Source organism: Bufo bufo, chromosome 2 (genome assembly GCF_905171765.1).
Source record: "Bufo bufo chromosome 2, aBufBuf1.1, whole genome shotgun sequence".
In the NCBI taxonomy this organism is placed as follows: Eukaryota; Metazoa; Chordata; class Amphibia; order Anura; family Bufonidae; genus Bufo; species Bufo bufo.
Window position 1 is genome coordinate 207,449,597 of NC_053390.1, and position 13,539 is coordinate 207,463,135.

The window sequence follows — 13,539 nt, forward strand, 5'->3', positions numbered from 1 at the left end:
ATATATATTTATATAATTTTATTTTTTCACACAGAGCTATGGGGAATGTATATTGCGGACGTGCTAGCGGCGATCTAGCAGCCCATGTCCTCAGCTCTATTCCCAAAATCCAGGTGACAGGTTCCCTTTAAGTTCAGGGCTCTGTGGGAACCATATCATCACCTCCCGGACGCCTTGTTCTTCCTTAGGCCTCATGCACACGGCCGTTGTTTGGGTCCGCATCCGAGCCGCCGTTTTGGCGGCTCGTATGCGGACCCATTCACTTCAATGGGGCCGCAAAAGATGCGAACAGCACTCGGTGTGCTGTCCGCATCTGTTGCTCCGTTCCGCAGCCCCGCTAAAAAAATATAACATGTCCTATTCTTGTCCGCGCTTCTGTTTTTTGCGGATCCGTGGTTTGTGGACCGCAAAAAAACGGAACGGTCGTGTGCATGAGGCCTTACACTGAAAATTGTTCTTATTGACATTGGCTCTATGTTTGGGGTTGTTGTCCTGCTGCAGAATACATTTGGAGCTAATCAGACTCCTCTCTGATGGTACTGCATGATGGATAAGTATCTCTCACACCATTAGTCCTGAAACAATGTAATTAAGAACTGTGACTTAGATAAGAATCAGATAGTAGCATAACAGGTATAAGAAGTTGGTCAGTGCTCATTTTGCTTTAATTTTCACAGATCTTTTAGAGGGGGTAGTGAACAGATGATGGTTATTACGATTGTTCATTTTAAACCCCTTCTTTCATGGAGTACATTATTTGTTGGCAGCATATCCCCTGTTAACACTAGGCATGTGCTGCTGACAAACGATTGATTTTATGCACACAGAAACAAGAAGCGAGCATTTGCCCTTTTTGTTAGTTGATTGCTGGGCTTGTCCACACAGGGCAATGATTGGAAACGAACATTTGTGCAAGCGTTTGTTTGCCCAATCAGCCTGTATTAAAGGGCCTTATTAGTATTTGCTTATCATTGCTGTCTTTTTTTTTTTTTAAACATGTTTTATTGTTTTCAATAAAGAAATAGAGTATTACATGCAGAAAAATACATTGTAGGGGTATCTTGCTTTCAAACATTAATGTAACCGCGTGGACCTTGTATTCCCTTAACATAGGGATACAGGGCAACAGAAAATAGTAACATTACAATTTAGTAGTATCAAGGAAAAGAAAGGGGGAATTTTAAATAAAAGAAGATAAAACGGTAAATAAAAGGGGAGAGTGACAAGGATTGGTAAGGTCTTCTTTCCATCATACATTAATTGAGACTCTGTTAAATCGTGAATAAAGCTAGTAATGCCACATAGCTCTAAATTTGGCTAGTTTGTTGGAAATTGAAGCGTTAATCATTTCGTAAAAAGTTATTGTTAACAGCGTTGACTATTTCCATTAATGGGGGAGGGTTTGGGTTTTTCCAGTATTGAGCAATTTTCATTCTGGTTGCTATAATCATATGAATTATAACTGTTCGAAAGGGTATGGGGAAGGAATCTAAATTAATAGAGAATAGACTTTGAGCCATTGACAGTGATGTTGGGGTTTTGCATATCTGTGTTAAGATCATGTTAATTGAGTTCCAGACGGGTCTAATTTCCCTACATTCCCACCATATGTGCTTCATATCAGCTTCTGCCAATGAACATCTCCAGCAGACCTGGGTAGATGAGGGGTACATTTTAGATAATCTATGAGGGGTATAATACCATCTGTAGAGAATTTTCCTGGAATTTTCCAAATGGTTGACACATTTAGAGGATGCACACATGATAGAGAATGCAGATTCCCATTGTTCTAAGGAGATATCCATGTTTAATGCTGATTTCCATTTACTTAGCAATGGGGTTAATGGTGATTCCGATCCCTCCGTCATTAAGTTATAGCTGAGAGATAGGCCTTTGAGATTAGTCAATGGGTTTCGTAACAATCTCGTCAGTTGTGGGGTGCTAGTAGACGTAGGTAAACTTATCCTGGATAAAATATGTCTAATTTGTAAGTATTTAAAGAAATCTCTGTGAGGAACTTTAAATTTCAGGGTTAATTCCGTCAATGAAATTAGGGTATCATTGGTGAAAAGGTCTGCCAATTTTTCAATTCCCAAATCGACCCAATTATGGATATTTAGATCTGAGATGCATTTCCCCATTACCTCCAGAGGGATTTCAGAAGGGGAGATATTTAATTTGGTCGTCAACAGATTCCGGAGTTCAAGTGCGGCTTGTATTGTAGGTGGGGTTTTTGGTATGGGAATATTTTTCTGTAGAGAACTAGAGTAGAAAAGCACCTTAGGGTCCTTTACCTCCATTATATAGTTCTCAATTGCGATCCAATGTTTGTTCGATTGGTTTAACCATAAAAATCTCAGTTGTTCAAAAATGCAAGCCCTATAATATTTAATAACTGATGGACACCCTAACCCCCCTTTTGGAATAGGTAAATAAAGTATATCTGCTTGGACTCTCGGTTTTTTATCCTGCCATATGTATTTAAGTAGTATTCTTTGGATTTCTTTCAAGTGTTTTATGGGTATAGAAATTGGAAGATTACAAAATAAGTAGAGGATTTGTGGAATGATGAACATTTTTATGGCTGATATCCTTCCCATCCATGAAATTTCGTGATTTTTCATTTTGTATATATCAATTTTAATTTTCTCTTTTAGATTTTTTTAGGCTTTACTGGTAGGGGGTCGGTAGATAATGTAGTTAATTTAATTCTTAAGTATGTGATATAATCAGAGTTCCATTTAAAGGGGAAGTTAGCTTTAATTAAATTAAGCTCTGAGTCTTTCAGGCCAAGGTTAAGGACCTGGCATTTGGCTACATTCAAGCTGTAGTAGGAAACGGAGCTAAAATATTTTATTATTTGCATAACAATAGGCAGGGATGTTGTTGGGTTGGTTAAAGCTAAAATAATATCGTCTGTAAATATTGTCCAATTTTGTGGTTTGTTTCTCCTATTTTTATACCTGTAATCTGTGGTTGGGCTCTTATATATTCCGCTAGGGGTTCTATTATCAATGCAAAGATAATGGGTGAAAGGGGGCACCCCTGTCTTGTTCCATTATTAATTTGGAATTGGTTGGATAACATTCCGTTTATAAGGACTTTCGCTGAAGGCTTAGAGTAAAGTGCACCTATAGCCCTAGCGAATTGTCCCTGTATTCCAAATTTAGACACAACTGCCTCCAAGTATCCCCAATGCACTCGATAGAATGCCTTCTCCGCATCCAGAGATAGGAGCAGAGAGGGCATTCGTCTCGTTTCTGCTAGGTAAATAAGGTCGATCACGCGTCTGGTGCCATCTAATGTTTGTCTCGATTTGACAAACCCTACCTGGTCATGGTGAACAAGGTTTGGAATAAAGGGTGATAATCTGTTGGCTACTAATTTAGAGTCAATTTTTTGGTCCGAGTTCAAGAGGGAAATTGGTCGAAAATTTTTGGGATATTCAGAAGATTTACCTGGTTTAGGAAGAGCTACTATAGTGGCCTGCAACATTTCAGGTGGTATGTTTCCTGTGGCCATTATGTGGGGGAATGTAGATGAGAGGTAGGAAGATAAAGTATTTCCAAAGGTTTTATAGTATTCATTGGTTAGTCCATCCGGGCCTGGGGATTTGTTATTTTTTGTTGATTTAATAATGTGCAGTATTTCTGAGGGTTCGATTGGTTTATTAATTTGCATAAGTTGTTCTGGGGACATCTTAGGCATGGCGATATTAGATAGGAATTTGTTAATTAGGTCTGGAGTCGGTTGAGGTACCTGGATGTTGTCTTTGAGATTATATAAGTTGAAGTAATAATTAGCAAATGTATTAGAAATTTCTTGAGGGTTAAATATTTTTTGTTTATGGGCATTATAAATATATGGTAGTTTTTTCTTGTTTTGTGTAGTTTTGATTTTATTGGACAATATCGCACTTGCACTGTTTCCTTGTCAGTAAAATTGGGCTTTTGTTTTCCTCAAATTGTGTTCGAAATTATTTTGATAAAGTTGATATAGTTCATAACGCAGGTCTTTAAGTTGGTCTTTAATGGATTGGGAGGGGTTAATCTTTGGCTTCTAAACATGTAATTGATGTACATAATTTTGTTCTGTACGTATGCGTTTTTGTTTTTTTAGGAAGGATGATATACGGATGAGGTGGCCTCTAATATAAGTTTTGTGTGCACACCAAGTTGTAGTGGGTTGTACATCTGGGGTGCAGTTGTACTTGAAGTATTCCTTAAAGGGAACCTGTCACCAGTTTTATGGTGTCCTAACTAAGGGCAACATAAATAAGTGACTGATTCGCTTAGCAAAATCCTGGGTCACTTTCTTTAATTGACCCAGTCAATCTGCCAACATCTTGTATTGAAAAGCTCCAGCTGATAATGATGAGTCATGAATATTCATGAGCTCCTGACTCTCCCCACCCCCCTGCTGCTGAATGACAGTTTGTTTCCATATGAACCAGCAGCAGGTGGGCAGGGGAGTGGCTATAGCTCTGAATTAAATATACGCTGGACTCAATGACATCACGCTGGACTCAAATCAGCTCATTAGCATGCAGCATGTGGCATCTGTGTGTATATTATGAGGTAACCATCTGTCACACCAGTAAGTGAATACATCTAAGGCACTTTTTAGTAGTTAATGATTGTATATAATTAGTTAGATTATAATCAAATATCCACATGACAGGTTCCCTTTAAGTGTTTCATTGATTTGGGATTGTTTGGAAGGCAACGATAAGTGGGAATTGTTGGTCCTCCAGGGGGTGTTTGAGGGTTGGTTGAATCGCTCTGAGATTTGACATGAAATTGGAGCATGATCACACCATGTAATGGATCCAATGTTGGAGGATGAGATATTTTGTAAGGTCCATTTGTCAACAATTATCAGGTCGATTCTAGAGTACTGTTTGTGGGGGAGTGAATAGAAGTTCTGATGCATGTAATACTCTCCAGGTGTCATACAAATCTTCTGATAATAAATATTGTGCAAAGTGTAGGGAGGGTTGAGACTTCGTATGGTTAGATTTGTCAATAGAAGGCGATGGGGGTAAGTTAAAGTCTCCACATATAACTAAAGAGCCTTGTTTGATGGATTGGGCGATGGATATTACTTCTTTAATGAATGCGAGCTGGTTTGTGTTTGGTGCATACAGAGAGACTAAGGTGAATAGTGTGTTGTTAATGTTACATACCAATATGACATATCTTCCAGCGTCATCAGTCTTGCTTTGAATTAATTGGAAAGACAGGGAATCTTTAACAGCAATAATTACTCCTCTTTTCTTATTCACTGCAGGTGATGCAAACAAATTGGTAAATCTTTTGTTCTTAAGTCTGTGAATGTCGGACTCGTTCAAGTGGGTTTCCTGAACGCAAATCACGTCGCTCTTAAGAAAGTTAACTTCTTTCCAAAGTAGCGATCTTTTAAACGGGCTATTTAGTCCATTTGCATTAATTGAGGAAATTTTTATAACCATCACTGGCAGTGAAAATAGTGCAAATTTGTTATTACAGTGTATATATATACAGTATGTTACAGAGCAAGTGCGGCACCGCCGCTGGAGGTGAAGCAGTCGCTCTGCAACCGTAAATATTAAGTTCACTTGTCACTTAGGAGTTATTGGGTAATATTAAGAGGGAAACAGGGGAAGAAAAAGGTTAAATAGAACAATACAACTTAACCGCCTCACGTCCGCCCATAGGATATAAACGTCCTATGGGTGGACGTCTATTTCTGACAGCACGTTTTAAAACGTCCTGTCAGAAATAGCAGCTGCACGCTAATCGTGCAGCTGCTGATCGGGTTGCCCGCTGTCAGTGACAGCAGGGCAACCCTAAGACAAGGCAGGGACAGTGCCCAGGTGTCCCTGCCTTCACGATCGCTGCAGACACAGCGCTCACCGAGCGCTGTGTCTGCAGAGCAGGAAGCGCTGTGCGCTTCCTGTTCCGGCCCGGCAGTCATGTGACCGCCGTGACCGGAGAGTGCAGGGGCTGTGTGAGGTCTCTCAGAGACCTCGATCAGCCCGGCTGTGAGGCTGTACAGCGCTGGATTGCTGCTGTACAGCCTCTATAGGGGTGCATTTGTCCTGTAACTGGGGCTACTATGTCAGCCCCAGTTACAGGAGAAATCAACTGTGAAAAAAAAAAGAAAAAGTGAAGCAAATGTCCCCCAGAGGTCTTGTATGACCTTATGGGGGACGAAAACTGTAAAAAAAAATAAAGGGTTGAAAAAATAAAATAAAATAAAGTTTCACATGTAAAAAAAAAAAAAGTTCCCAAGTTAGGAATAAAAAAAAAAATTTAAAATAGAAAAAATAAAAGACATATTTAGTATTGCCGTGTCTGTAAAAACCAGCTCTATAAAAATATCACATGACCTAACCCCTCGGATGAACACCGTAAAAAATAAATAAAAAAAACTGTGTCAAAACAAGCAATTTTTGTCACCTTGCATCACAAAAGGTGCAACACCAAGTGATCAAAAACGCGTATGTCCCACAAAATGGTACCAATAAAACCGTCACCTCATCCCGCAAAAAATGAGCCCCTACATAAGAAAATCTCTCAAAAAATAAAAAAACTATAGCTCTTAGAACATGGACACATTAAAACATAATTTTTGGGTTTCAAAAATGCTATTATTGTGTAAAACTTTAATAAATGAGAAAAAGTATACATATTAGGTATCGCCACGTCCGTAACAATCTGCTCTATAAAAATGTCACTTGACTGAACCCCTAAGGTGAACGCTGTAAAAATAAATAAATAGAAACTGTGCTAAAACAACCAATTTTTTGGTCACCTTGCCCCATAAAGTGTTATAATGAATGATCAAAAAATCATATGTACCCAAAAATAGTACTAATAAAACTGGCACCTTATCCCCTAGTTTGCAAAATGGGGTCACTTCTTGGGAGTTTCTACTGTAAGGGTGCATCAGGGGGCTTCAAATGGGACATGGCATCTAAAAACCATGTGGAGTTCCTTTCCTTCTGCGCCCTGCCGTGTGCCCATACAGCAGTTTACGACCACATGTGGGGTGTTTCTGTAAACCGCAGAATCTGGGTAATAAATATTGAGTTTTGTTTGGCTGTTAACCATCGATGTGTTAGAGAAAAAAATTGATTAAAATGGAAAATCTGCCAAAAAAGTGAAATTTAAAAATTTGATCTCCATTTTCCTTTAATTCTTGTGGAACGCCTAAAGGGTTAACAAAGTTTGTAAAATCGGTTTTGAATACCTTGAGGGGTGTAGTTTCTACAATGGGGTCATTTATGGGGGTATCCACTATGTAGGCCCCACAAAGTGACTTCAGACCTGAACTGGTCCTTATAAAGTGGGTTTTGGCAATTTTCTTAAAAATTTGAAGAATTGCTTCTAAACTTCTAAGCCTTCTAACGTCCTAAAAAAATAAAATGACATTTCCAAAATGATGCCAACATAAAGTAGACATATGGGGAATGTTAAATAATAAATATTTTATGAGGTATCACTTTCTGTTTTAAAAGCAGAGAAATTGAAATTTAGAAAATTGCGAATTTTTCAAATTTTTGGGTAAATTTGGGATTTTTTCATAAATAAAGGTGAAATATTTTGACTCAAATTTATGACTATCATGAAGTACAATGTGTCACGAGAAAACAATCTCTGAATGACTTGGATAAATAAAGGCGTTCCAAAGTTATTACCACATAAAGTGAGATGTCAGTTTTGCAAAATTTGGCCTGGTCAGGAAGGGGGCAAAGGGCCCAGATGGGAAGTGGTTAACCTAAACAGGTGTATAACTTAGAGTCCGGTTCTAAGAGAACCACCTGGATACCAAATTTATCCAGATAACAGTGGAGGTGGTATTCAGAAAAACAGGTGCAGTATCTCTAAGGAGACTTGCAGTAAAGAGTGTAGACAAATAATTCAGTCTAGTGACCCTTCTGTAACTTAAAGGATATGTCTTTTAAGGAAGATAGTAGTTTCCTTTTTCATCCGATATGGCTTCAGGTCCACTCTCTAGCCAGGGTAGGAGGCTTTTTCTTCAAGGGTGAGGTCCTGTCTTTATCCACAGTAGCCAGGGACCATTTCTGGAGCAGCTTCATGGTGTCACTTGGAGAAGAGATTGCATGGGTTATTCCATTTTTGAAGATCAGGAGTTTCACCAGATATCCCCATTTATAAGGGATGTTGTGATCCCTGAGGATTTTTGTGGCAACAGAGAATTCTCTGCGTCTGTTCAGCGTAGCTGCAGAGAGGTCGGAGAATATTATTATATTTTTAAATCTTTCGGGTATGTCTTGTGCGGAATTTGCTGCCTTGAGGAGTAATTCTTTGAAGTGGTAAAAGTGCAGCCTGGCAATAACATCTCTGGGAGCGCTTTTGGGTTTAGGAATTCTGTGCGCTCTATCAATTAATAGGTCTCTTTGTTCTGCCTTTGGGACCAGTGCGACAAAATAATCTGTGAGGAAGTCCTTAATAGCGTCAGTTTCGACTGTTTCTGGAATTCCTCTAAATCTTAGGTTGTTGCGCCTAGAGCGATCCTCCAGGTCTGCTAGTCTGAGTTTTAAGGCCGATATTTCGACCTCAGCATCATTATGTGCGTCCACTAACTGGTTGTGGGAGTTGGTGATCTCTTCCATTTTGTCCTCAATATGAGACGTTCTCTCTCTGCAGAGAACGCAGTGGATATATCTTTTTGAATAGAATGCCTCAGGTCATATAACAGGGACCTCAGAGTGTCTTCAGTGACTGGTTCAGATTGACCATTAACAATAGGAGGTGGGGGAGAGTGATTTTCAGGAATGTCTCTCTTGGAGCAAGCTTCCCTCATTACAGGAGACTGCAGCTTCTTGCATCAGATACTTATTGATGGTTAAATCTTGCTGCCTTTTAGAGGGGGAGGGATATGCTGGAGAGGGAGAGGCAGATATGTGCACTGGACTCTTTCCTCCTGCGCTTATGTGCCACGCTGGAGGGATCTCCCCTTCATGCAGTACCTAAGGTGTCGCATGGTGCGGAGAGCGGGCGCCGTCTTGGATTTCTCCAGAGGCTCTGAACGCCGCAATTCTGCTCGGCGGGCCCTCCTTTCTTCTCACGCGGCCCATTCATAGAAACATAGAATGTGTCGGCAGATCAGAACCATTTGGCCCATCTAGTCTTCCCAATACACTGAATACTATGAATAGCCCCTGGCCCTATCTTATATGAAGGATGGCCTTATGCCTATCCCATGCATGCTTAAACTCCTTCACTGTATTTGCAGCTACCACTTCTGCAGGAAGGCTATTCCATGCATCCACTACTCTCTCAGTAAAGTAATACTTCCTGATATTACTTTTAAACCTTTGCCCCTCTAATTTAAAACGATGTCCTCTTGTAGCAGTTTTTCTTCTTTTAAATATTCTCTCCTCTTTTACCTTGTTGATTCCCTTTATATATTTAAAAGTTTCTATCATATCCCCTCTGTCTCGTCTTTCTTCCAAGCTATACATGTTAAGGTCCTTTAATCTTTCCTGGTAAGTTTTATCCTGCAATCCATGTACCAGTTTAGTAGCTCTTCTCTGAACTCTCTCCAAAGTATCAATATCCTTCTGGAGATATGGTCTCCAGTACTGAGCACAATACTCCAAATGAGGTCTCACTCGTGCTCTGTAGAGCGGCATGAGCGCCTCCCTCTTTCTACTGGTAATGCCTCTCCCTATACACCCAAGCATTCTGCTAGCATTTCCTGCTGCTCTATGACATTGTCTGCCTGCCTTTAAGTCTTCTGAAATAATGACCCCTAAATCCCTTTCCTCAGATACTGAGGTTCCTCATTCCTGACAATAGTAGGTGGGTAGGTGGATGCCCGCGCTCTATTTCCTGCTGGATTCGGGTCACTTTACCCTGCTGTGAGCCGCTTACTTTACCGCAAGCTCCGGAGCTAGCACGGCTTGCGACCGCTCAGCTCCACATCCGGCCACGCCCCCTCGCTTATCATTGTTGTCATAGTTATCTTTTGTAATTATTTGATTTATTATCCATGTATTATTGTATTGCTCTTTCATTATATATAACTTTATTACAGCGAGAACAATGCTTCCCTCTACATTGTTGTACTGTTTAAAGAGGACCTGTCACCACAAAATGCAGTGTAACCTGCAGGAGAAGCTAAGCAGGTTGATATATAGGGGCACAGTTATTGAGACCATCTTTTTAGACACTGGCCTTAATAAAGCCCCTGCGCTAGCAGTGGATCCACCGAAGCTATGAAGAGGTGTCGGCCTGTCCATAAATAACTTCGGCACATCCAGCGTCGGTTCTAAATGTAAGACAGCTTCCGAGCTGTCTTGCATGAAGACCATTTTCTATGCCTAAAACAGGAGTAGAAAATTATAAATGAGACGGGCCTGTCAGCCTGCCCACGCCACGCCCACAAGCTTAGACCTGGCGTATTTCAGATTAGTAAATGACCCCCATAGTTTTGTGGGAAAAGATTCAGGAAAACTTGTAATTTATACATTTATGTAGCAATGTGAACAGAAAACAATAAAAATGATGTCTCTTGGAAGGCAGGGAAGGAAAAGTGAAAGAGAAAAACTAAAATTAGGCCGTGTCTCGAAAGGGAAATAAATCTTTGACCATTGGAAATATACATTTTTTGACAGAGTGTTGCCGAACTGGAGCAGAAATGGCACAGTGAAGTGGAGGATGCATCCAAGGGAAAACTAGAGAACAATGCTCCGTTCTTTTATGACTACCATTTTAATGAGGTAAGCAAACCCTTATAACCCCTCCTGTATACTGAGCCTAATTTCATGTGGATTTCTCTGACATCAGAACGATCACTTCTTAATTCCGGTTTTATGCTATGTCCTTAGAGCAAAGTAAAAGAATTAGAGCTGTTGTGTTCGATGAAAGAAATTCTTTTTGATGGAAGTGATCCTGAGAATATGGTTTTATCTCTCAGGTAGGTAGATGAAGCCAGGAACCACAGCGGCAGTTCATCATGTGTTACATTTTTCTTTAAATAATCCCCTTAATGATCCATATTGACTGTTCTCTTACTTATGTATGGGTGATCTACACAGGGGTGTTGTGTGCACATGAGTTGTGTCAGTGTTGTCCCATCCATGTCATGTAAATGACTTAGAGCAGGGGCATACACAGATCTCATAAGGCCCCATAGCAAAACTTTGCATGGCCCCCCGCCCCACCCAGTTTCCTAAGTAGGAATGCGACAATCACTCCCAGGCAATGCAACGCTTCAGGTTCCTGACATATATATGGTTTGTTAAGCAGAGTAAATTTTAATTTAAAGAAAATTGTAGTTAAAAAAATAAATTAAAAATCGATCATCCTCCTCAACTTCTATGTCAGAAAAGGTGGAATAGGAGCTTCCTAAATATGGCACACCTTCTTAACATATTTCTTAATGTATTTACACCAGACAACTGACATAAATACATTGATAAATCTCCTGCTGCCTATCTATTACAAAGCTGTCTGCCTGCAGGCACCACTAGGGGGAGCTCAGTGCATAGAATGTATACAGTTACTATTTACTGGAATGGAAGCGGAAATGATGCCTTTGCATTCAGCTCCCCCTAGCGGTGGCTGCATGAAAATGCAGTGTTTACTTTTGGAAAGAGGAGTTCAGCGCCGACCCCCGTAGCAGGTAGAAAGTACACCACTGACCTAGTAGATCATTACTTGGAGTAATAGGCTGTATCTGCACGGTTCTGGTCTGTTATAAGTATACATTTTGAAAACCATGCAACTTATATATCCAATATAATATTTTTTTTTTCGCCAGAGAGAGATTTTTCCAAGAGGTGAATTCTAGCACTCACAAATCCTCACATGCTATGGCAAAAACTAAAATTTTGGTGAGGAGTTTGATGAATCGAGCAGAGTTACTGCTTCATGTTACCATAGCCGCACAATCTGGCATCACTAGAAGTATATCTGGCACACCTACCGAGCCTCCAGGTATGTAAAAAAAAAAAAAATATATATATATATATATGTGTATGGAATTTGTTGTACCATTTCTTTGTAATTGTATGCTGTTGGCATATTTCAGCCTGCAAATCTGTATCTGAGGCCAAGGCGATAGCCCATGCAATGTGCCAGCCAGTTTTCCTGCGAAGCATGTCTGCACCCTCTGATCTGGAAATGATCGGCAGTAGTGACCTGGAGTTTACTAGATCAAATTCAAGGTAGGCATCATATGGAACATGGGTTTCTCTTTATGATAGCCTAACATCATGGTTTTTACAGCTAGCCACACATAGTGTACTATTTCAGTCAACATATGTTAAAGGGGTTGTGCAGTGGAATCAAACTGATGACCTATCCTCAGGATAGCGGGAGTCCGACTCCCAGCGCCGATCAGCTATTTGAAGGTGTTGTGGCGCTCATGTGAACGTTGGTTTGTCCTAAGTTTACCTGCGTGCAGTCTTTTTTGCAGCGGCAGTGCAGTGTACAGATGCAGCAGAACTAAAAGGAACTCTTAACAAGTTGAGTAAACAATAGCAAAAAAATAATAATAATAAAAAAAAAAAATATATATATATATATATATATATATATATATCTCTCTTCAAGGCTTTCAATGGCTTTTGTCAGGAAATACCATTGTGACATGTGTTATCACTATTCCTTTCAGTTCTTCTACATCCGCTATTACAATTGCTCGTCCCCTTAACTTGAATGAGATATGGCAGTTGTAATTAACCTGCGCCACTGTTACAAAGGAGATGACATGCAGGTAAACTTTGAAGAGGAAGCAGCACGCGCACAAGTGCCACACCCATTCAAACAACTTATAAGTGGGGGTACCAGGAGTCAAACTCCCTCTGATCTCATATGACCTGAGGATAGGTCATCAGTATTACACCACTACACAGCCACTTTAAATATTGGTGACCTATTCTCAGGATAGTCAATCATTATCGGATGGATGGGGATCTGACTTTCCACACCCCTGCCGATCAGCTGTCTGAAGGTTAAAGCGAGCACTGGAACCTCTTCATACTATACCCAGAACATTGTTGTATGTTGTATAGTGACTGTGCTCAATCCAGTTCATTTGAATGGAACGGAACTGCACAAAGGCCATATGACTAATGGATGTGGCTTTACAGACCTAAAAAGCCCCAGTGGTCAGCCAGTCCTGAACCCTCTACAACTGATGAGTAGATTCTTTTGTGACCCCCCCACAGATCAGATATTAAGGACCTATGCTGAAGATTATTTCAACCCTGGAAACCCCGTTTAGAAAAGAATTAAAGTAAAATGAGTGGTTGACGGATAAGGTTTTTTCCTGATTTCTGGTCCTTTAATGAACATTTACAGCTTTCCAATGTGTTGCTGTTTTTCAGGAGAAGGAATGCAGCGAGTCACAGAAGCAGCTCTTTTACACTTCTGCAGTCTCTGGCTATTGAAGATAACAGAGATAAGCCCACCTACAGTGTCTTGTTAGGTCAACTCTTTGCATTTATTGGGACTAATCCCGATCAAGCTGTAAGTCATATTGTAGACCTACTTATATTTTGTAGTGCATGATACGTGATCA

At 40.2% G+C, this 13,539-nt stretch overlaps 1 protein-coding gene across 3 annotated transcripts in view; it reads left to right on the forward strand.

Moving 5' to 3' along the window:
• The window catches only part of HECTD4 (HECT domain E3 ubiquitin protein ligase 4), a 234,016-nt gene that overhangs the window by 108,594 nt on the left and 111,883 nt on the right, over nt 1-13,539 (forward strand). For all 3 annotated transcript variants that reach the window (XR_005776144.1, XM_040416050.1, XM_040416049.1), the window contains exons 27-31: nt 10,628-10,732; nt 10,841-10,929; nt 11,776-11,951; nt 12,046-12,181; nt 13,346-13,487. Coding sequence is in view for 2 of the 3 variants with exons in the window: in XM_040416050.1 (XP_040271984.1) it covers nt 10,628-10,732; nt 10,841-10,929; nt 11,776-11,951; nt 12,046-12,181; nt 13,346-13,487 (648 nt within the window). In the remaining variant the exon portion in view is untranslated. The remainder of the gene's footprint in view (nt 1-10,627; nt 10,733-10,840; nt 10,930-11,775; nt 11,952-12,045; nt 12,182-13,345; nt 13,488-13,539) is intronic.